We start from the raw sequence: 22,692 nt of genomic DNA, 5'->3' as shown, positions 1-22,692 counted from the left end.
AGCGACAGTGGGAGCGTGTGTGTCTATATGAAAATTGGGAGGGCGTTATCAATGCTCTCATACATACTGGCAATAATATGTTTGAAAAACCACTTGTGTGAAATGAGGCTTCAGCTTTATTGAATCAGCTCAGCAGACTAGAAACAGTATTCATGATGATAGTTTGGAAGGAGACACTCCAGAGATTTAATAGTGTAAATCTGAAATTATGTAAATATTGATACCCACTAAAATAGTGCATGAATTATATGAATCACATGTAGGATTTGTTGCATCTATTCATGGCATGTTGGACTAATATGAAAATAAATCCATGGACATTTTGACTGAAATAGGCCATGAATGCACCTATAACAGATCACGAAAATGCAAACTTTATTATGATGAAGAAGTAGACTCTGAAGAAGTTTTTCTGAGTGGAAGGGAAAAATTTAGAGTCGAAACATTTCTCTCAGTAATCGACAGTTTGTAGGTTGGTTGGTTGGTTTGGGGAAGGAGACCAGACAGCGTGGTCATCGGTCTCATCGGATTAGGAGAGGATGGGGAAGGACGTCGGCCGTGCCCTTTCAGAGGAACCATCCCGGCATTTGCCTGGAGTGATTTAGGGAAATCACGGAAAACCTAAATCAGGATGGCCGGACGCGGGATTGAACCGTCGTCCTCCCGAATGCAAGTCCAGTGTCTAACCACTGCGCCACCTCGCTCGGTGACAGTTTGTACTCCGAATTAGTGATGAGGAAGGAAAGTTATAGGGCACTGTTGGACTGCTTCACAGTTTTCAGTAACCTTAAGAATAGTTCATCTGACAATATTGCTGAATGTGCAGCAAAATTCGAAGCATCATATGAAAAAGATTCAGAGACTTCCTTCCCTAGTGAATGTGTACATTTCGTGGAACTTTTGAAATCTTCTGCGATTAGTGATGTAACAGTCGAAATGAGTAAATTTTTACGAAAAGAGAGGTTACAGTCCGTGTTTCCGAATGTTGACAGTGCTCTTAGAATATTTCTATGTATGGCACTTACAAATTGTTCAGCAGAACACTTCTTTTCGGTTCTTAAAAGACTGAAATCGTAGCTGTGTTCTACATTGTCTGAGGAGAAATTGAACGCCTTATCCATTCTACACACCGAAGCTGACCTAACTAATAACTGTCTGAATTATGAAGATATGATCAGCGAGTTTTCTGCCGTCAAAGCCAGACGTAAACTTTGCTTGATTGGTGAGTTTATCTATTTACTCATATTAGTTTTAAAAATTTAAGATTATAATGTGATTTTTATTATAACTTAGAGTACGTTCATTGGATTTACATACTATTTTACAATTGCTGATGGCAGAACGCGAAACTAAACCTCGTTTATGAGGAAACGTGATGGAAGGCGCCTGACAATACTAAACAATACCCGAATCACCCAGGCTGCTTGGCACTGTACAGTCAAGTCATACTGATACTGTAGTATATTACAACTGATGTGTATTCTTGGCACCTGCTGAAATGTATAATTATTGCGAAAATATACGTTATCAGAGAGTACGCCCAGATGAAAAAGTGTTAGTAAATAACGTAGTGCAGTTATGTCGATAAATACATAAAAGCTTTGCTAATATTGCTAAAAGAGCTATGGTGAGAGAAGTAGCTGCAGTACAAAACTGTTCAGCCCTTACATGGATTAAAGGTATTGTGTACACTTATTATGCAGCATCTAGCTACACAGACCGTAATGCATGTTAACTATTAGATTGGAAATGAAGTCCCATGCTTCTTGACAGAGAGTAGGGGAATGATGCGGGAGACCCACACCGCGCCATACTAGGCAAGTTCCTAATGAAGCCGTTGCTTTCCTCTGACCATAATGGGGATGAATGATGATGATGATGAAGACAGTCATCTTGGGGCAGGTGAAAATCCCTGACCCCGCCGGCAATCGAACCAGGGAACCTGTGCTCAGGAAGGGAGAATGCTATCGCGAGACCACAAGCTGCGGACAATTATTAGATTATAAAACAAATTTCATTTTTCCACAGTAGTCCATAAAATTATGTAATAGTAAATCCAGTTCTGTGTTTGTTCGTCTGTATTTCGTTATTAGTTTGCGCACCAAAATCTTTATTTCATTTCTTACTCTCTCCTGCAGATTCATGTGGGTCATTCCATGTCAGTTCAACCAGGGGCTCCAGCTCATAGTCTCAGATTTGACTGAAATTCAGTACACTAATTCTACCACATGTGGAACACTCGTGTACAAAGTATTAGTTTTCCCTGCCAATTAGTTCCAGAATTATGACTTGTGAAAGAAGGTGGTGTGACCCCGAAATTGCAGCCTGCATCTGGCAGTCTCTCTTCAGACCCAACTTCAGATCTTAATAACTTTGGAACTATTTCGCACAGTCCAGTGATATTTTTATAACCCAGTAACATCCGTTTTGAGAACAAACTCCATGAATCAAAACACCAACAACATATTTCTGAGGGAAAATAAAAATTTCCAAAATTTGATTAAAAAAATGTAATACCTTAAAAGTTACATATTGTAGGTGCCCTCTATGCCAAATATAATTCACTCAAAAAGGGTATAAATTTTTTTGTGGTAAGCTTAATGTGGCCTAAACACACACAGAACTCATGTTGCCCATATCAGTCACACAGAGTTACATGCACACGAAAATACAAAAATTTGCAAAATTACCGGAAAAAACATGGATTTTCTAAGTGTGGTAGCACAAAAGGGACAAGTGGTATCCAAGCCAAATTTCACACACTGCATAAGTAGACCATAATGATATATATCTCAAGATTTCAGCATGTTATTGCAAGACATTTGTGTACAAAAGTTGACAGATGTATTTGTTGATGTGGCCATTGTTCCACAACACAATTTTGTAAAAACACATCGTAAACTGTTCTGCCTATTCTTATCCTCTCCCACAACTGTTTAATCCCTAGGCAACAACATACAGACAGATTAACACAACCTATCATTAATGTTTACTGCACCTTAACTACTAAAAATCAGTTGATTGTGCTTCGAACAGAAGTTCTCCCACACTTTAGCTACTGCACTCTGTACATTGAGTGACAAATTGGACTGTCTTCCTGACACTGTGGTAGGAACTGGAAATGCCATAAGAATATGTTCAAAAGGAATCCAACACCTGTCTGCCAAACGCAGCCAATGAAATGATCTTGCTCGTCCTGCTGGTGCCATGAAGTTCACAAATACATCACTTTCTGCTTCACAGCACTGTGCAACACATCCTAAGTACCATTTGTCATCATAAACAGCAGTAACATAGCAACCTGGTTGTATGTTGCTGCTTTTGCTTCTGAATCCTGAGTCAGACACACTGTGAAGACACATGTTGTGCATGAACCTATAGTTATAACTGGACAGTCTGCTCATTTGCACATTGTCAGAGTCTGCTGGAGAGAAGTGATGATGGCTCCTTGTGCCTGCAACAGTTTTAATGTGTTCTAGTCTGCTTTTTAGCAACTCTTTGACTGATTTCACCTCATCTCTCGAAACATAGAATGATTGTATGCCAGAGATATTTTATCTGCACCCAGGTAAATAATTGAAGAGTTGTTAGAATGTGACCTTCTGTAGGGTGCTGCAGACTAGCTCGTGATGGCATGCACTTAATGGTAGCACCAGCACCATCACATACATTTTTACCATAACTTGTTGTGAAAAAATTCCATTCTGCATGAATCTGAAATCATGGTAATGCACGCATAAATTTTTGAGATTTTTACAGTTTTTGCGCTGACTAGCTGCCCCATCACTGAAGTATTTCACAAAATGTATGTGAGGCAGCTTGTTTTTCACATATGCCATGACAGTGCAAATGTGGGCATGAACTGCAATGGCATCATGAATTAAACAGTCACTAAAAACGCACAGGTTCCTTACAGACACATCACCTGATTTACCTGTATAGTAAATCGCAAATGGCTGGACAGTTGCTTGACTGTTGTCCCAATTATATCCTTGGATGGCATCTTGAACTATAAATGCATAATTTTCAGAAAAGTCTAGTATTACTACAATTTCATTTTGTTTCAAATTATCTTTACAAAACTGGAGATAAGCCAATTGTACTGTTGCTGTGAAGCTATGTGTGGTCAGTTTGTCCGTTTTTTGACAATACATTTCAACAAAATTTTCCACTGTACTTTGCTTTGTTTCAAGACTTGTGCGATCCATGTGTGTCCATTGTTTATAAGAAACTAGTTCATCGTCATCCATAAGGAGTTCACCATACAGTTTGTTATTCAAGTGTTCTGCAGAATTTGCCTTACCAGGACACTTTTCACACCTGTGTATCATGCACTGGTAGGAACTGATGTCACACACTAGCAGCTTCATTGCACCTTTGTAATCCAGACCAGAATCCTTTATAGCAGTAAACATCAGCGTAGCATTTTGATGGGTCTCGCATACACGAACGTTGTGTGTGCCCCTTGCACTTACAGGCACAACCCATTTTGGCCGAAGATTGAATAAAGATGAGAAACCTACTTTGGTATTGGAATACTTTTCCTTGAATTCTACATATAGTTCTGATATGTTGCATAGCAACAGTCTTTTTTGCATCTGTACATGTACATTTCCCATTTTCACCATTTCATAGTTTATTTCTGAACTCAATTGCTTACCCTGAGCCAGCTGAAGTTGTGGAAGCACTCCTTAGGTTGCTTTTATTTTCCTAGCTTGCTTTACCATATATGTAGAAACATTGAATTCCTTTGCAGTATAGTCAATAGACCAGCTAGAAGGTGCAAGCTACTTTTTTCTGGCATGTGGATATGGCACATTTTTCTTTCAAATCATGCACAATTTTGTCCAAATCAGACAATTTCTGGCATGATTTCTGTTCCTTTGGAGCAGATAGTTCTTCCTCTTCCACCATTAGTGTGTCAGCTATTTTGTGTTTTAATTCCATTTGAGCTTATTGTAGTTTTCTTCTACCATAGCTGGGCCTGTCTCTTTTCCCAACTTTGTGTGTCTTCATGGGGGACAAACCAAGAGCAGTCACTGAAGTATTTAATTGTTCATCCGCTGTGGTTGTAGGTGGCTGATACTCTTCATCAATGTCATGTAAATTACCACAATATTCTTCATTTTTTAGCAGTGGAGCACACCTGGAACATAACTTTTGACCTGGTTTCATGTTAAGTCCCATGCACTGATTCAATTTCAATACTGATTTTATATCAAATATCTCTGAGGCTACACTTCACTGTCTTCTCATGAATCCGAAATGGATCAAAACAACTTCTTTGTAGGAAAGAATACTTATCCAGAAACAGTTTCATATGATGGTAACAAACACTAAAGTTTCCTGGAACTGTACTTCCTGTGCCCACAGGGTGTATCCCAGATCTCCATAGCAACAAATCTTGGTCCGATTCATCCAGATCATACAGTACAAAGTGAATGCCACATTTTGTTCCATATGTTGTTTTATGACATTCAGATGCTTGTGCTCTACCAAAACTGCAACTTGGATGAACAAAAGCAGTACTAGTACACTCTTCTGCCTCCATACTGACTTTCCACAACAGTACTGACCAGTCTGAACTAGAAATCTTAAAAACATGAGTAACCTGTAATTGTTGCTTGTTTCCTTTGTTGTTCCTGCCTAACAATGACTCATTTCTGTTGCCTAATGGGTCCCAACAATTGCTGCAGCTTTATTTGAAACAAGCTGTCTGCATCATCACTATTACTTGCTAAATCATTTTAAAAGAAACGTAACCAAATACATCTCTGTTAACTTTTATTGTACACAAATGCCTTGCAATAACAAGTTGAAATTTTGCCACATATTATATTATGGTCTACTTATTCAGTGTTTGAAATTTGTCTTGGATATCACTGGTCCTTTTTGTGCTACCACACTTAGAAAATCCATGTTTTTCCGGTAATTTATCAAATTTTTGTATTTTCGTGTGCATGTAACTCTGTGTGACTGATATGGGCAACATGAGTTCTGTGTGTGTTTAGGCCACATTAAGCTTACCACCACCACAAAAAAATTATATCCTTTTTGAGTGAATTATATTTGGCATAGAGGGCACCTACAATTACCTTTTGACATATTTATTTTCCCTCGGAAATACACTCCTGGAAATTGAAATAAGAACACCGTGAATTCATTGTCCCAGGAAGGGGAAACTTTATTGACACATTCCTGGGGTCAGATACATTGCATGATCACACTGACAGAACCACAGGCACATAGACACAGGCAACAGAGCATGCACAGTGTCGGCACTAGTACAGTGTATATCCACCTTTCGCAGCAATGCAGGCTGCTATTCTCCCATGGAGACGATCGTAGAGATGCTGGATGTAGTCCTGTGGAACAGCTTGCCATGCCATTTCCACCTGGCGCCTCAGTTGGACCAGCGTTCGTGCTGGACGTGCAGACCGCGTGAGACGACGCTTCATCCAGTCCCAAACATGCTCAATGGGGGACAGATCCGGAGATCTTGCTGGCCAGGGTAGTTGACTTACACCTTCTAGAGCACGTTGGGTGGCACGGGATACATGCGGACGTGCATTGTCCTGTTGGAACAGCAAGTTCCCTTGCCGGTCTAGGAATGGTAGAACGATGGGTTCGATGACGGTTTGGATGTACCGTGGTCCCCTCGACGATCACCAGTGGTGTACGGCCAGTGTAGGAGATCGCTCCCCACACCATGATGCCGGGTGTTGGCCCTGTGTGCCTCGGTCGTATGCAGTCCTGATTGTGGCGCTCACCTGCACGGCGCCAAACACGCATACGACCATCATTGGCACCAAGGCGGAAGCGACTCTCATCGCTGAAGACGACACGTCTCCATTCGTCCCTCCATTCACGCCTGTCGCGACACCACTGGAGGCGGGCTGCACGATGTTGGGGCATGAGCGGAAGACGGCCTAACGGTGTGCGGGACCGTAGCCCAGCTTTATGGAGACAGTTGCGAATGTTCCTCGCCGATACCCCAGGAGCAACAGTGTCCCTAATTTGCTGGGAAGTGGCGGTGCGGTCCCCTACGGCACTGCGTAGGATCCTACGGTCTTGGCGTGCATCCGTGCGTCGCTGCGGTCCGGTCCCAGGTCGACGGGCACGTGCACCTTCCGCCGACCACTGGCGACAACATCGATGTACTGTGGAGACCTCACGCCCCACGTGTTGAGCAATTCGGCGGTACGTCCACCCGGCCTCCCGCATGCCCACTATACGCCCTCGCTCAAAGTCCGTCAACTGCACATACGGTTCATGTCCACGCTGTCGCGGCATGCTACCAGTGTTAAAGACTGCGATGGAGCTCCGTATGCCACAGCAAACTGGCTGACACTGACGGCGGCGGTGCACAAATGCTGTGCAGCTAGCGCCATTCGACGGCCAACACCGCGGTTCCTGGTGTGTGCGCTGTGCCGTGCGTGTGATCATTGCTTGTACAGCCCTCTCGCAGTGTCCGGAGCAAGTATGGTGGGTCTGACACACCGGTGTCAATGTGTTCTTTTTTCCATTTCCAGGAGTGTAGATTGTTGATGTTTTGATTCATAGAATGTGTTCTCTAAGTGGATGTTACTGGGTTGTAAAAATTTCACTGGCCTGTGCGGAATAGTTCCAAAGTTAACTAAGACCTGAAGTTGGGTCTGAAGAGAGATTGCCAGATGCGGGTTGCAATTTCCGGGTCACGCCACCTTCTTTCAGTAGCCATAATAATGGAACTAATTGACAGGGGAACTTAAAATTTTGTACATGACTGTTCCACACTTGGCAGCATTAGTGTGCTAAACTGCAGCCAAATCTGAGACTATCAGCTGGAACATTTTCTCAAATTGGTTGAATTGACATGGAATGACCCATGTATTAATAACAAATGAGTTTTTTTTAATCTGCATACACATGTATCAAGCAACGAAAAATCCAGGATGGAATGTAAAAATATTAGAAAGGAAAGTTGCCACTCAACATATAGTGGAGATGTTGAGTTGCGATAGGCACAACAAAAAGATACACAATTATAGCTTTCGACCATTAAGGCCTTTGTCAGCAATAGACACACATACACACACATGCACACATACACTCACGCAAATGCAACTTGCACACACATCTGCAGTCTCAAACAACTGTAACCACATTGCAGTGTGATTGCAGTTGTCCTTGCCCGCAGACGTGTGTACAAGTTGCATTTGCATGAGGTTGCGTGTGTGTGTGTATGTGTGCCTATTGTTGAGAAAGGCCTGTGTGGTTTCAGTTGTCTGAGACAGCAGACGTGTGTGCAAGTTGCATTTATGTGAGTGTGTGTGTGTGTATGTGTGTCTATTGCTGACAAAGTCTTAATGGCCGAAAACTATAATTGTGTGAATCTTTTAGTTGTGTCTATCGCGACTCAGCATCTCCGCAATATGGCGAGTGGCAACTTTCCTCTCTAGAACACATGTATCATGTGTACAAGATCAAGAGAACGTATTAACGACTTCCTGGCACATTATATAGGCATTGGGTGCGTACTATAAGACATACCATCCAGACAGATCCAGTCTGACCCCAAATGCCAGAGCAAGTCTTATGCAAACATATGTTTATAGTAATTTTACTTTTGAAGAGCAATTTGTAGTGATCTTTATGATACTGGAAAGTGTGTACACAGTGTGAAGCAACTTGCAACTCTGAGGAGCAATATGTTGTAATATTTTAAAGCATTAAGTTAACCGGTAGCTGAGTGGTCAGCGTGACAGACTGTCAATCCTAAGGGCCCGGGTTCGATTCCCGGCTGGGTCGGAAATTTTCTCCGCTCAGGGACTGGGTGTTGTGTTGTCCTAATCATCATCATTTCATCCCCATCGACACGCAGGTCGCCGAAGTGGCGTCAAATCGAAAGACCTGCACCAGGCGAACGGTCTACCCGACGGGAGGCCCTAGCCACACGACATTTCCATTTTATTTCAAGGTATGTTAGAATTTCGTAGGTTATGTTAAAAGACAATTTATTGAGTTATGATATCATGATTGTAAAATATTTTTCCTGTCAGTTTCTGCTCATCCTTTTGCAAATCTGATAGTTACAAAATAGCTATGTTGAAACTTGTTATTAAATAAAATGCTTTTAGAGATCTTGGCTTGTGATGTTTTCTACAGTTGCCAAATCATACTGTTGACAGAGCTCCAAACAATGAATCTGCTCATATTCACAACCAAACACTTTCCAGACTCTCTGGTGAACAAGTGATCATATCTTATATCACAGAGAGTGTGCTTCTTCAGGCCCATTTTTATTGGACTGGAAGCAGGATTAAAATGGGTCCGTTATTTCGGAATACAAATAGTAGTGGGTACAATAGTGAAAACAGTGGGGACACAGATGAGCCAAGACATTGTGACTGCTGTCCACCATAAAATAGTGGTGACTGGAGGTGCTGTGGGCAAGTGACATAGTAGGGAAAGTATATAAGCATAGGAGAGGCAAATGAGAAACTATTCTGACATCAGTGTCTTCAACAAAGAGCACATATTGATGGCCGAGCACCCTGAAAAGAATATCTTGGAAATGGTGAAGCTAGTTAGCTGTTCATGTGCTGCTGTTGTGAGCATCACTGGTCAGTAAATGAATGGAGGTGAAGCCAGGAGTAGGCAAGAACATGTAAGATGTCTATGACTGATTACAGTAAATGTACAAAGGTTTGTCCACTTCATAAGGTTGGACAGGAGGCGAGCTGTGGAAGATCTGGAAACGGAGTATGGTACTGGTGCAGGCACATGTGGTTTGGAGCGTACTGTTTACTGCACACTGTCAAAGGTGGGGCTGTGTGCCGAACGAACCCTATGTGTTCCCATTTTGACCCAAGACATCATTGATTATTATCACTACGGATCAAGGATCTTTGAGATTATACTGTGGATCAGTGTAAATGTGTCACATGATCAGAATGAATCACGCCGTCATGCGCAAGGTCCATGATCACAAACCACCGACCAGTAATTGATGGGAATTGGATAACTTGTGCATGGACATCTTGTGCCATGTACCTGGAGGAACTTAGCAATGCCTGCTACAGAGAATTACTACTGTATTGCTTTCCAAATCCAGACCAGAATACTGTTAGTCACTTGTTTTGGCTCATTAGAGTAGTAGTAATGAACCTTACAAGGAGTACAGTGGACATAATTTTTTGTGTTCACTGACTTAGATTAAAATACCCATTGTCACACGAGTTTACCTGTGCAAGTGTTGCAGTTTTATCTTAAATATTAAATAAAATGAGGAAATATCGAACAGTGACATCATTGTAGATAATGGACCATAGTGAACGGGTACTAGCGAGCTCAGTAGACAGGCAGGAAGTCTGTCTGCAGAGGGTATGGGGAGGTGACTACACTATTAGAAACAATTATCTCAGTCATTATGGTATGAGCTGAAAGGACAGTCAGTACTTGTATGTATTAAAAGACAGGGCTAATAATCTCAGAAAGTAACAACCTACAAATCAGGAAAAGTTTTCTGGAACCATACACGTTGAATGTGGTGGCATTGTATGACTGTGAGACCTGGACTATGATGACTGGGGAGAGAAAAAGACTGAATTCTTTTGAGATACGATATTAAAGGCACTTCTTGGTAATGTGGTGATCTGCTAAATGGTTAAGAGTGGGAGGGAAAAGGAGTTTATGGAAGGCTATTGTAGAAAGAAGAGTTCAGATTAGTGGCCATGTGTTGACACATGAAGAACTCCTAAAAACAATAAATCAGGCATCTATCAAAGGTAGAACAACTACTGGAAGGCCATGACTGAAGTGCAGATAAAATAACAAAAGATATTGGCTGTAACTTTTACACAGAAATAAAAAAGAAGGCAGAAATGTGTTAGGACTGGAGATCAGTTGTTAACAAATCCTTGGTTTGATGAATGAAGGAGGAAATTGCATGTAATACCGGTATATAAAGCCGTTCTGATATTCATTCTTTATTTCCTGACCCTATCAGCTATTGGCAGGTATTATCTTGTAAAGCATGGGGAATTAGTTACCAGCTTCAAAGTACATATTAGGCCTGTAAGGGACCTTCCATTTGGTTTCACCTCTGGTTCCAGTAGTGTTGAGACACATTTTGTACCAAATGTAAATTTTTGGTACTTGAACATTAAAAACTACAAAAATTGAATCAGGTAATGGCTGCAGTGTTAAGAAATGTAAAAGGGGGGGGGGGGGGGCTGAAAGCTGTATCATTCAAGAATCAAGTTAGCCAAGTTGGCAAGCAGTTCTTTTTATTTCTTTTTATTACTATAACCGGTTTCGACAGATCTACGCTCTCATCATCAAATCTTGTAACATTATTATTTGTAAATGTTTGTTACAATACTGAAAGTCTCATAGTGATATTGCCTCAAATAAAATGTGACAGGAAACATCAGCTTGTCATGGTGTCAAGCAATTAGTGAATGCTGTGACATCAGTAACCTGTTGTATGTTTTAATTGTACATTACTTTATTTGTGATAAGCTGATGTTTCCTGCCATGTTTTATTTGATGCAACATTAATATGTGCCTTTCAGTATTGTAACAAGTATGTGCAACTAATGTTAAAAGATCAGATTTTGACAGAGTAGATCTGTTAAAACCGGTCATAGTAGCAAAATTAATAGCTAGTGATCTTAGGTAACTTGATATTTCAAGAATAATACAATTGGATAATATGACTTTAGTCATGGTAATAATAAAAGAATGGTATTACCTATTTCAATATTTTCAATTTTTCTGGACAACAGTTTATATCTACCATAAGTGAGCTTCAAAAAAATAGTATAATTTTGCTGTAAGTCAGGCAGAAGTATTCCACTGTAAACAAAGATATGACTGAACGGAAAGGAGGCAGTTAAGTGATGACCCAGTGCGAATACCCCACTCCTCTGTTATTGTAGAGGCTATGGCTTCTCTGTATTCTGACTAGTTGCGGACAGCATATAATCTAAATCCAGACATTCAAATGGAATCTTTTAAATTTTCCTTGTTGGATTGATTAAACTGAAAGCAAATCATTAAGGAAATTCTCTTCTTCCATTCTCCATGGGGAGTTGGGCAAATGTGCAACCCCATTTGAATAAGCCTCACTTTTGTTTGGTTTCTTGAGGGGCAGGTCACACAGCCTTACGCGGAGCTCTACTGTAGTTGACATTTGCAAAATTTAATGGTTACTTAATTAATGGTTATTTAATGGTTACTTAATTAAAGAGTATGAAGTTTCATTTGAAGAAAATGTGGAAAATCTGGGAGTAAGCATTAACATATGCTATTTAATCAGCAAGCTAAATAAGTGAAACTAATAGACCCTGGTGTAAATTTACGTTTAGAACATTTGCAGAATATCTATCCTTAATTCACAGAGTAGGCATGTAAATGCTTCTCGATTCACCTTAAGTTTATGTACATAAACATAATGAAATGCTAATAAATAAATCCTGCTGCTATATAATCAAACTGAATAGAAATTAAAATATCACATATCAAGAATATACCATGTCTGAATGACTATAAGCCTGCCTAATGGCCTTCAAATGATGAGTCCAAAACTTAAGTGAGTGTTTCTATCACCGAAAGCAGCAGTAAATTTGACATAGCCCAAAACACAGGAATCATGTCTGTTAGTTGAAGCTGTGCAGCCTCGTATTTTATAACATTTCACGCCTCTCGCAGGTGGACTAGCACTGAGGGCTCCTGGTAAGAATGATTCCCGATGATGACTGACCGGAAGTGGAATTGCACTCAGTGTCTCATGGCCTGTGTGGCTATGTAGCCCACAAATTCTCTCCAACATTTCACAAATATAACTCAAAAGATGTATTCTTTGATGCTAGTCTCTCTCCAGCCATTTAGATCTACAGGTCACATGCAATATTGAAGCAACAGGTTATCAGCAGTCAGGAAGCCTAAGTCAGTTGCAAAGTCTAACAGAAAGAAGAATGTTCTGCTCCTAGGTAGTTCGCACGGTAGATGTGTGGGCCAGCAGTTGCAGGAAGTGTTGGGGAGTGAGTACCAGGTCACCAGCATTGTGAAGCCTAGTGCAGGTTTGGCTCAGGTGACTGACAGCATTGGGGAATTATGTAGGAATTTTATGAAGGAGGATCAGGTAGTGTCTGTGATACAATACGAACAGTCAATGTCTATCTTCAAGAGTTGTGGGAACCGGGGTGATGCAAAACTTTTACTGGTGTGTGTATTTTAAAAAATCTGTTATCTAGTATGTTGCATTACAAACCGAAAATTTTCTATTTTCAACAAGCTGCAGCTTTTTCCAAATAGCTAATTCATTTGCTGATCAACTTCTATATCCTTTGCCATTTTACAAATGTACTAATGACTGTTCAAGAAAAGAGACACTTAATGCTGTATTCTGATAATTTGTATGCATTGAACGTGGTTTTCCATGATGCTAACAACATTTTGCAGGTCAAAGTACATATTAATGGATAAGACTAGTGTATCTTATTAGAGTTACGTTACATAACAATATGTATTCATACTGAAAATGCGTACTCCCATTGAATACATTTAAAGTAAGGTGAAACAATTCTTGCTTGACCACTGCTTCTATTCTGTCTCTGAATTTCTGAAACACCATAATAAGTGAAACTGATTTAACAAATATCGTTAATCATATTTTTTGTATTATCCATATAACTTTATCTTATCATCTATAGTAGGAAGGTTATGGTAGAGCACAAATAATTTTAGAGTAAAGAAGACCACTCACAGAAAATGGGAAGAATTGAGTTGTGAGCAGGAGTGCACATAACCCCCCTCCCCACACACACACATAAATTCACGTTATCACAGCACCCTCATCCTGCACTGCTCTCCACTGTTGGGAAACCCATGCATCACATACATAGCCTGTGCACTTTCCACGCCTCCCTCCCACATTCTTAACCAGCAAACTGGCTGTCTCCCTCCATGCTGCTCGTTATTCTCTCCAAATCCTCTGCTGCCTGCTGCCTCTCTATCTGTATGCCCTACCTCCCCCCCCCCCCCCTCCTCCCCCATCAACTGCAACCAACCCCACCCCAGTCCACCTGCCAAACTGCAATCCTGGCATTGTACTTCTGGAGCACAGAAGTTTTCGTGTGTATGGAGGGAAAGGGGGGGGGGGGGGGGGGGTGTTGTTCTCTTGCCCAAGAAAGGATTTATTCTGAAAGCTGGCTAGTTCTCTCTCTCTCTCTCTCTCTCTCTCTCTCTCTCTCTCTCTCTCTCTCTCTGTGTGTGTGTGTGTGTGTGTGTGTGTGTGTGTGTGTGTTGTCAATTCAAAGTTTCTGCTTTTCTATGAGTAATCTCCTTTGCTCCTAAAGTATTTATGTTATTATTTGCTTCGATTGTATTGATCCAGTATTCGCATTTGATAACTACTGTAATTATATCACATGTACAAACAATGCTCTAAAAATAGTTTACTGGATGAAATAAATTTACGGAATGAGTGGTGAACAAGAGCGTCTTTCCATTTTGATCAGAATTTCTGATAAAATGCCATTTTTCTGTCCTGTATCTAAAGGCAGCTTAAAAAAAAAGCATCAAGTTTGTAGAGGAAAAAAAAGATAGAAAACTTAAGTCCCCCACCAACCAAATCACGCATGTGTAGAACAATGAAGACTGGCTTGTCAGTTTCCATCCAAGAATGTTAAATTTGTTGAAGCTTCAGCCATATAGAACAAAAAATGAAATTCTCCTTCAAATACAGGCTAGAATTCCCCATCCATAGATCTAGAACTTTTTGCCTACTTTCTTGTAGTGTATGCTTTGTTTACAGTTTGTTCTTTGTAATTTGTCTTCAATTATATTTTTCTTACAGGAGAATGTTCCAGAAGAACATGAAAGTCCTGCCTATGAAGAAACTGAAATCAGTCATGATGAAACTGAAAACAGTCATGATGAAACTGAAATCAGTGAAGAGCCAGTGAGTAACATTAATATGAGCAATTATGTTTGTTAACTTTTGGAGGATATTTCAGAAACAATAAGTAATTTTATCAAGAAAGGAGAAAGAATAAATTACCAGATATCTTCAGCTCTTTAGTTAGCCAAACATTTTTCAGTAACTTTCATACAGTTTCAGTGTGTGTGAAGCTTTATTTTCTTTAAATGTGGGACGATTTTCTCTAGTTCCTGTGATATTATTTTAAGAGTAAATGATGTAATGCCTTTTAAGTGGTTGTCACTTTTAAGTATCTTACTTAAGTCTTAAGTCAACAGGGTTGCATTTTGTACATTTTATGGCCAGTCATCTTGTGTGGTTCCTTTTTTTGTGTTGTTTAGAGAATGGTTTAACCTTTTTTGTGATGTGACCACTATTTGATTTCATCAGTCTGCAATGACATTGCATCCTTCTAGCCTGTTACTTTAGTCCACTCTCGGGGCTTTCGTGGCATAGAGTGAAATCACATTAGCAACTGCTGCCATAATCCTTCCACTTGTAGCTGTGTGTGGTCTCTTGAGACAAATCATACGACTTACTGCTCTGTAGATGGAATTGGAAACATTTTGTGTTGGATTCAGATTAAATCTTTGCTCTGAAATCTGTCTAGACATAGAATTTGTTCACTATGTACCACTCAGAGAAGGGAATGATTGATGTATTCTGTGTTTTGTTGCTGCTGATCACCACACAGTGTACCAAGATTTTTGTCCACTAAATGTGATGCCCACTCCATCATCTCAGGTGTGCAAAATGACTGAGGCTGTCCACTATTTACTATTTGAGGTACCAGTGAGCTTCATGCTGTCATAGCATAATGGTTTGTTTTCCAACAAACTGATATTTTTCAGTGTAAAGGGTGTGGGCCTGCAGGCTGCTTTCTTTTGCTGAGCCATAGAAAAAAATCATCTCCGTCTATGTACATAGTCTGAAAGCCATCATATGTTGGCTGAAGATACCTTGCACCACTTGTAGATAATAGTCCGAGGTAGAAATGACTGACTGTATGCCTCCATGTGAGCCCTAATTTCTCTTATCTTCATGGTGCTTCTGTGAAATGTAAGGTGGTGGCAGTATAATTGTTCACCAATCATCTTCAAATACCATTCCTCCACTTTTACTCAGTAGTGTTCCTTGAAAAGAATTTTCCTTTCCCTCTTAGGATTCTCCTTTAAGTTCCCAAAGTACCTTCCTGTTATAATTCCAAATTATTCACCGAACTAGAATTTGATGACCTCTTTGTATCACCCTACTTGTGCATGGATCAAACCTACTGGTAACAAATCTAACAGCTTGCCTCTGAAATGCTCTGATGTCTTTGTTTAATCTATCCTGGTGGAGATTCCAAACTCTTGATCGGTACTCAAGAATCGGTCACAATAGTGTTGTATATGTTGTTTCCTTTACAGATGAACCACACTTCCCAAAAAGTCTCTCAATAAACTGAAGTCGACAGTTCCCCTTTGCTGCTACACTCATTACATGCTCGTTCCATTTCTTATCGCTTTGCAACGTTAGGCCTAGGTATGTAATTGAAGTGGCTGCATCAAGCACCACACTACAATTGCTATATTTGATCATTACAGGGTTGTTTTTCCTACTCATTGCATTAACTTACATTTTTCTACATTTAAAGCTAGCTGCCATTCATCAGATCAACAAGACATTTTGTCTTAGTTATCTTGTATCACCTAACAGTCACTCAACAAAAACACCATTCCATACACCACAGCATCATCAGCTAAAAGCCGCAGATTGCTTCTCATCCTGTCCATCAGTGATGATACTCTTCATTCTGATGAACACTTGCAGGTGACGACAACACACTGGGTTCTATCATTTAAGAAATCTTCAAGCTACTCGCTTATCTGGGAACCTGTTCGTGTACCTTTGTTACCAGTCTGCAGCAGGGTACCATGTGAAATGTGTTTCGAAGATCAAGTAATATGGAATCTGCCTGTTACCTTTCATTTGTGGTTAGCAAGATGATATGTGAGAAAAGGGCAAGCTCAGCTAAGCAGAAGCAATGCTTCCTTAATTCATACTGATTTGTGGACATAAGATTGTCTCCCTCAAAGTAATCGAGTATATTCCAGCATATAATATTCTTAAGAATTCAACAGCAAATTATTTTAAGAATATTGGTCTGTAATTTTGTGGGGTCCTTTCTTGCATCCTACTTATATATTAGAGTCACCCACACTTTTTCCCAGTCGCTAGTGATATTGCCATGGACAAGAGATTCGCGATAAATGCAAGCTAAGCAAGATACCAGTGCCCTAGAGTACTCTTTGGGATTCCACCTGGACCTGGCAGCATATTGGTTGTCAATTCTTGCTTGTAATTCTGGCACTGGTTTCTCGAGGCCTGTTTCTATGTCCTCCATATGGGGTTATGTAAGATGGTCAAACAATGGTATGTTTGTATGATCATGTATGAAAGATTTCTTACACAAAATTTAAAATTTCAGCTTTCCATTTACTATTTTCCACTGTCACACTAAACTGGTCAAATAATGACTGGATAGAGCCTTTCAGCCAATTGACAATTTTATGTAGGACCAGAATTTCCTTGGGTTCTCGGCAAAATCTTTTAACAATGGTAGCTGATATATCTTTCATGCATTGTTCATTTTACAGACACATGAATCTCTACTGACTCATCCCTGTCATCATTACACATTCTCTTTTGAACCAAAAATGCATCAGTCTTTTCTTTCTTACCATATCCTGAATATTATTACTGAGCTACAGTGGATGTTTTCTATCCGTAATCCACTTATCCGGCACAGACTTCTCCAGAGTGTTATTTACAGCCTGTTTTACTTCTGCCCATAATTGCTCTAAACTAATCAGACTGGAAGTAAATGGTGTCCACTCATTGTATAAGTGGGATACTAACAACTGCTTTCATGCTCTTTCTTACAAAAATACTCCCCCGGTGTTGTTTGATGGATTTATTAATTGTGGTAATCATCATTGCTGTGATAATATCATGGTCACTATCCCTGCCTCTATACTGACACTGTTGATATGGTTAGGCCTGTTTATACCTACAATGTCTAAAATATTTTGAATGCTTGTGAGCTGTCAGATTAGTTGCTGAAGATAATTTTTTTGAAAATGGGTTCATAAGTACTTTGCAAGACTGCCTGTCTATACCCTCTGCAGCAAATCCATGGATGTCCCAGTCTCTACTCAGAAGACTAGTCCCCTCCAACTATCGTTTCATGATATGGGTGTTAACTTGCTACTGACAGGGGGACGCCACGACTTTAGGATCACAGATTTGCTTGAAACGCTGTACACCTGTAGTAGACCATTAAAACAGTATAATGTGGAGGTAAGAAGTGGCATTTCCAAGAAAATCACAAGAGAAGTTTTACACATATGTTACGTGGCGTATGTATCTGTGTGTAGATGCTGGACTTTGGAGTTCATGGTGGTTAAGTGTTTAGCGTTCGAGCTTCTTCTGACAAACATGTGCGAGGCAATGGTTCGATTCCCACTCATACTTAATTTTTAACCTTTATTTTTTTCATCACTGCTCATTTTATTTAATTTATGACATTTCAGAGGTAATACAATTAAAAAAAAAAAAAGACTGTCGAAAAGTAAACAATGAAACGCATAGAGCTTTTCTGTCACGATTTACAAAATCCCTTATACTTCCAATCTGGTAAGGTACCCGGAACTACTTTGCACATCAATACTTCGAGCTGCAAACACAGACTCTGGCCCCATCTGGCAGTTAACCTGTGTAGTGGTGAGACGTTGCTAATGTAGCAAGAACAAATAATGTAGATGCAGTTTTTTTAAATATCACAGAATTTACACTCCTACTATGAAAATTAAGTTTCAGCAGGAGTGAACTGTCACCTCACACACACTAATCTTACAATGCTCGAATACAAACCATATAACCACCATGAACTTAAATGCCCATCACCTACACACAGATACGTAATCCACACAATAGGCGCATAAAACAGCTCTTGCGATTTTCTCAGAATTGCGACAGTATTACTAATTGCTCATTATGTTGTGTTATGGCCTGCTAAAGGTGTACAAAGTTACCCATGATCCCAGTGTCAGGGCCTCTCTTTGTAAGAGTAGACTTTCTTCGAATGACTCTAAAAAAGTCAGGGCGTGATTGAATGGCGGGTAAAAATGTTCAACAGTTAACTTGATTTTACCTAGAACTGTAATATGCATACAGATAACTTCACTGTCTCACGCAAATATGACCTCAGTAGAGACAACATGTTTGCCGACTGTAATAAACACTCCTCCTGGCATCTAATCTGTCTTTCAGGCATATATTCGATGACTTCCTAAATATTCCCAAGCTTTCTACTTCAGTTTCAGCCAGGTCTTGGTCCTGAGAAAAAATTGAGTGTGACAAATTTCTTGGAGGGCAGTAAATTCGATAACTTTGTTACAAATACTTTGACAATTTAGTGATAATATTTTTACTCTGCATGCGGTTTGACTTCACTATCTGCCTGTGGATTGGCAAGTGTTCATAAGAGCGCTTCAAACTACTGCCTAGCCACCTGCTATGTACTCTGCTACCCCAGTAGCTGGCTCCTTTGTGTAGTGCTCCCCTTTTCTATCAGTTATTCACCTGGTAACGAAGGTCTAGAAATCAGTCTATCAAATCAGTTCTCATGTAGTGGGTTTCCGTTCCAATGATAGAAAAAAGGAAGGAAAGTGAACTGTACCATTTGTATGTAGGAACACTGCAATAACAATAAACAATTCACGAGGCATGTGGAGGAACTCTGTCTCTTATCTCAGGGTAGCCCACTCTGTCTGTCTCTCCAGGAGACTAATTTCCATCAGTCGTATACCCCTACTAATTTCCATCAATCGTATACCCCTGAACTCCGAGGCTATATCCTGCCCAAAAAGGACGAAGTGAGTGGAGAGTGAGCTAGAGAAGGCATAGGTATTTTTGTCAGTACTGACTATCACTCCTCACCACTCTCCTTACAGCGACGTTACAAGCCGTTGCCATACCAGTGCAGGTGTGTCATCCATTGATGATTTGTTCCCTTTACTTGCCCCATGTGATGTGCTCAATCATGAGGCCCCAACCAAACTTATCATACAGCTCCCCCACCACTGTGGTGATTTTAATGCACACAATGTGCTTTGGGGCTCTGCAACTACCTGCCCCAGTTGTAGAGAAATTCAGAGGCTTCTTGTTTTCTCATGCAATTACTTGCTAAATACGGGATAGAACACACATTTATGCATAGCAACTGGGTCGTTCACTGCCATTGATCTCTCACTTAGTACTCCAGCTCTTGCTCACACTTCTCAATGGGAAGTGGTGGACGGCTTGCATGGAAGTGATCACTTTCTGATCTGGATTCGTCTGCCAGTTGGAGTGGAACCCGAAAGGAAACTGCCATGATGCATGCTTGGTAGAGCAGACTGCAGACTTTATGGCTAGTTGGCCCAGTTTAAACGTTGTGCCAATGTCGAGGCATGGGTGGATCATAATACCAAAATGATCCACCACGCCACTGCAGCATCCGTTCCGCAAACCCTGAGACAACAGAAGAGGCAACCTATCCCTTCGTGGAGTGACGAATGTCACTCTGCAATCAGGATTAGGCGTGTAGCTTCGCATAGGTTCAAGGTTTGGTAGCCTTTTGGCGAGGGCAAAGTGTCACTGAATTATTCGAGAGAGCAAGAACAGGTTGTGCCAACAGTTCCTGTACACCATTAATTGTTCCAGAAAGAGTTGTGTTGTGTGGGAGACCATCAAGAGAATTTGTGGGAGTGGAGGGAGGTGCCCCATGACTGCTGTAATGGGGAACGACACTCTCCAAACCATTCCACGGGACATTGCCCAGACCCTGGCAACCTGTTTTGCCATAGTTACTGCAACTGCCAGTCAGGATTCAGGCTTCCAGTGCAATAGAGTGGTTGCTGAGGGGCATAGTACAGACTTCTGGTACACTACTGATGAAGATTACAACTGCCATTATGCATGTTCGAGCTGGATTCTGCATTGTCTGCAGCCTACGTCCCCTGGTCACAAAAGAACCTATTACAGTATGCTGCATCACCTCGCAATTTTTAATACAGTTTTGACGTTGTGTCACTTTCCCAACTAATGGCATGAGGCAATTTTAATTCCTCTCTTAAAACCTGGGAAAGACCGCACATCCCCGAGTAGTTACTGTAGTGTTGTCCTCACTAGCTGTGTGGGAAAGACCTTGGAGCGGATGGTCAGCTGCCGCCTTGTCTCAGTCTTAGAATCCAGGCGCCCCCTTAGTCGCTTTCAGTGTGGGTTCAGGAAGTACCACTCCACCTTTGATAACCTGGTCCTTCTGGAGGTGGCTATACAACAGGCTTTCCTATGCAGACATCACCTTCTAGGTATATTTTTTGACATTGAGAAGGTCTACGATGCTACTTTTAGGCATCTTATCCTCGAGCAGCTTCACAATTATGGTTTTCATTGTTGCCTTCCTATTTTTATTCAGTCCTTCCTCTCGCCATGATATTTTAGATACTGATTTGGTGATGTCCTGTCTGATTGCTTTGAGCAGGAGAACGGTGTCCCTCAAGATAGCGATAGTGTGACTGTCTTTGCAATAGCTATTAATTGCATTACGTCCATATTGTTGTTTGTTTGTGCATGACTTCTCTGTTTTTGCCCTTCCTCAGGCCTTGCAACAACATGTCAGGTGCTACCAACTCTTCGACATTTGGATGAATGGGTCAGGAGAGTGGTTTTAAGTTTTTCACCAAGAAGTCGTGTGTGTTCTTTTTAACTGTTCTCATTCCATTTTAAACTTTCCTGAGTTGAGGATAGGTATTGAATAGAATTGGGGAGAAGAGGAGTTTGTGGCACAACTTGACTAGAAGAAGGGATTGGTTGGTAGGAAATGTTCTGTAGTGTCAATGGATCACCAGTTTAGTATTGGAGGGCAGCGTGAAGGGTAAAAATTGTAGAGGGAGACCAATAGATGAATTCACTAAGCAGATTCAGAAGGATGTAGGTTGCAGTAGGTACTGGGAGATGAAGAAGCTTGCACAGGATAGAGTAGCATGGAGAGCTGCATCAAACCTGTCTCAGGACTGAAGACCACAACAAAAACACGAGTTGAGAATGAGGGACACTTTCCTTACTTTCAAAGACATAAGTGAGTTTTCTGGGCCTCACATTTGACTTTAAGCTTTTGTGGTTACCACATCTTCAGGACCAGAAAAAATGAAGTATTTTAAAATGTCTTAGCCACAGTACATGGGGAGCATACAGGGCTTGTCTGCTCTGGTTTTACAGGGCATTTATATGATCTCGGTTCGATTATGGGTGCACGGTGTTTGGGTCTGCAAGACCCTCTTATTTAAAAATGCTAGACTTGGTGCACCATGAAGGGATTCGGTTGGCCACTGATCTGAATAGAACAAGCGCCCATACCATGTGTCTGTGCTGAGGCTGGTGCACCGCTGCTTCATATCAGGTGATGGCTACTTAGGGGTATGCCAAGCATATAAAAGACCATCCACACCATACGCACCCATCTACCGTACCATTACTCAGCCCCCACTGGAAAGGCTTTTTTGTAACCGGCAACAGGCAATGAATCCCTGTGGGATTCGTGCACAAGTTTGCTTTCTAGAGATTGGTGTGGCTGGTCTTCACGTTCTACATTGCGGTTGGAGCAGATATCCACCTTGGCTTCTCCGGAGGCCCAGACT

At 40.9% G+C, this 22,692-nt stretch overlaps 1 protein-coding gene across 2 annotated transcripts in view; it reads left to right on the top strand.

Annotated features, from left to right (window-relative positions):
* LOC124550988 overlaps window positions 1-22,692 on the top strand; it is a 276,903-nt gene that overhangs the window by 20,851 nt on the left and 233,360 nt on the right. The window contains exon 3 of one of the 2 annotated variants that reach the window (XM_047125815.1): window positions 14,846-14,950. The exons of the other annotated variant lie outside the window; for it this stretch is intronic. Coding sequence (XP_046981771.1) covers window positions 14,846-14,950 — 105 coding nt within the window. The remainder of the gene's footprint in view (window positions 1-14,845; window positions 14,951-22,692) is intronic. 2 annotated transcript variants of the gene reach the window in all.

Source organism: Schistocerca americana, chromosome 9, assembly GCF_021461395.2.
Source record: "Schistocerca americana isolate TAMUIC-IGC-003095 chromosome 9, iqSchAmer2.1, whole genome shotgun sequence".
NCBI classification, from domain to species: Eukaryota; Metazoa; Arthropoda; class Insecta; order Orthoptera; family Acrididae; genus Schistocerca; species Schistocerca americana.
This window is presented reverse-complemented; position numbering and strand designations above follow the sequence as displayed.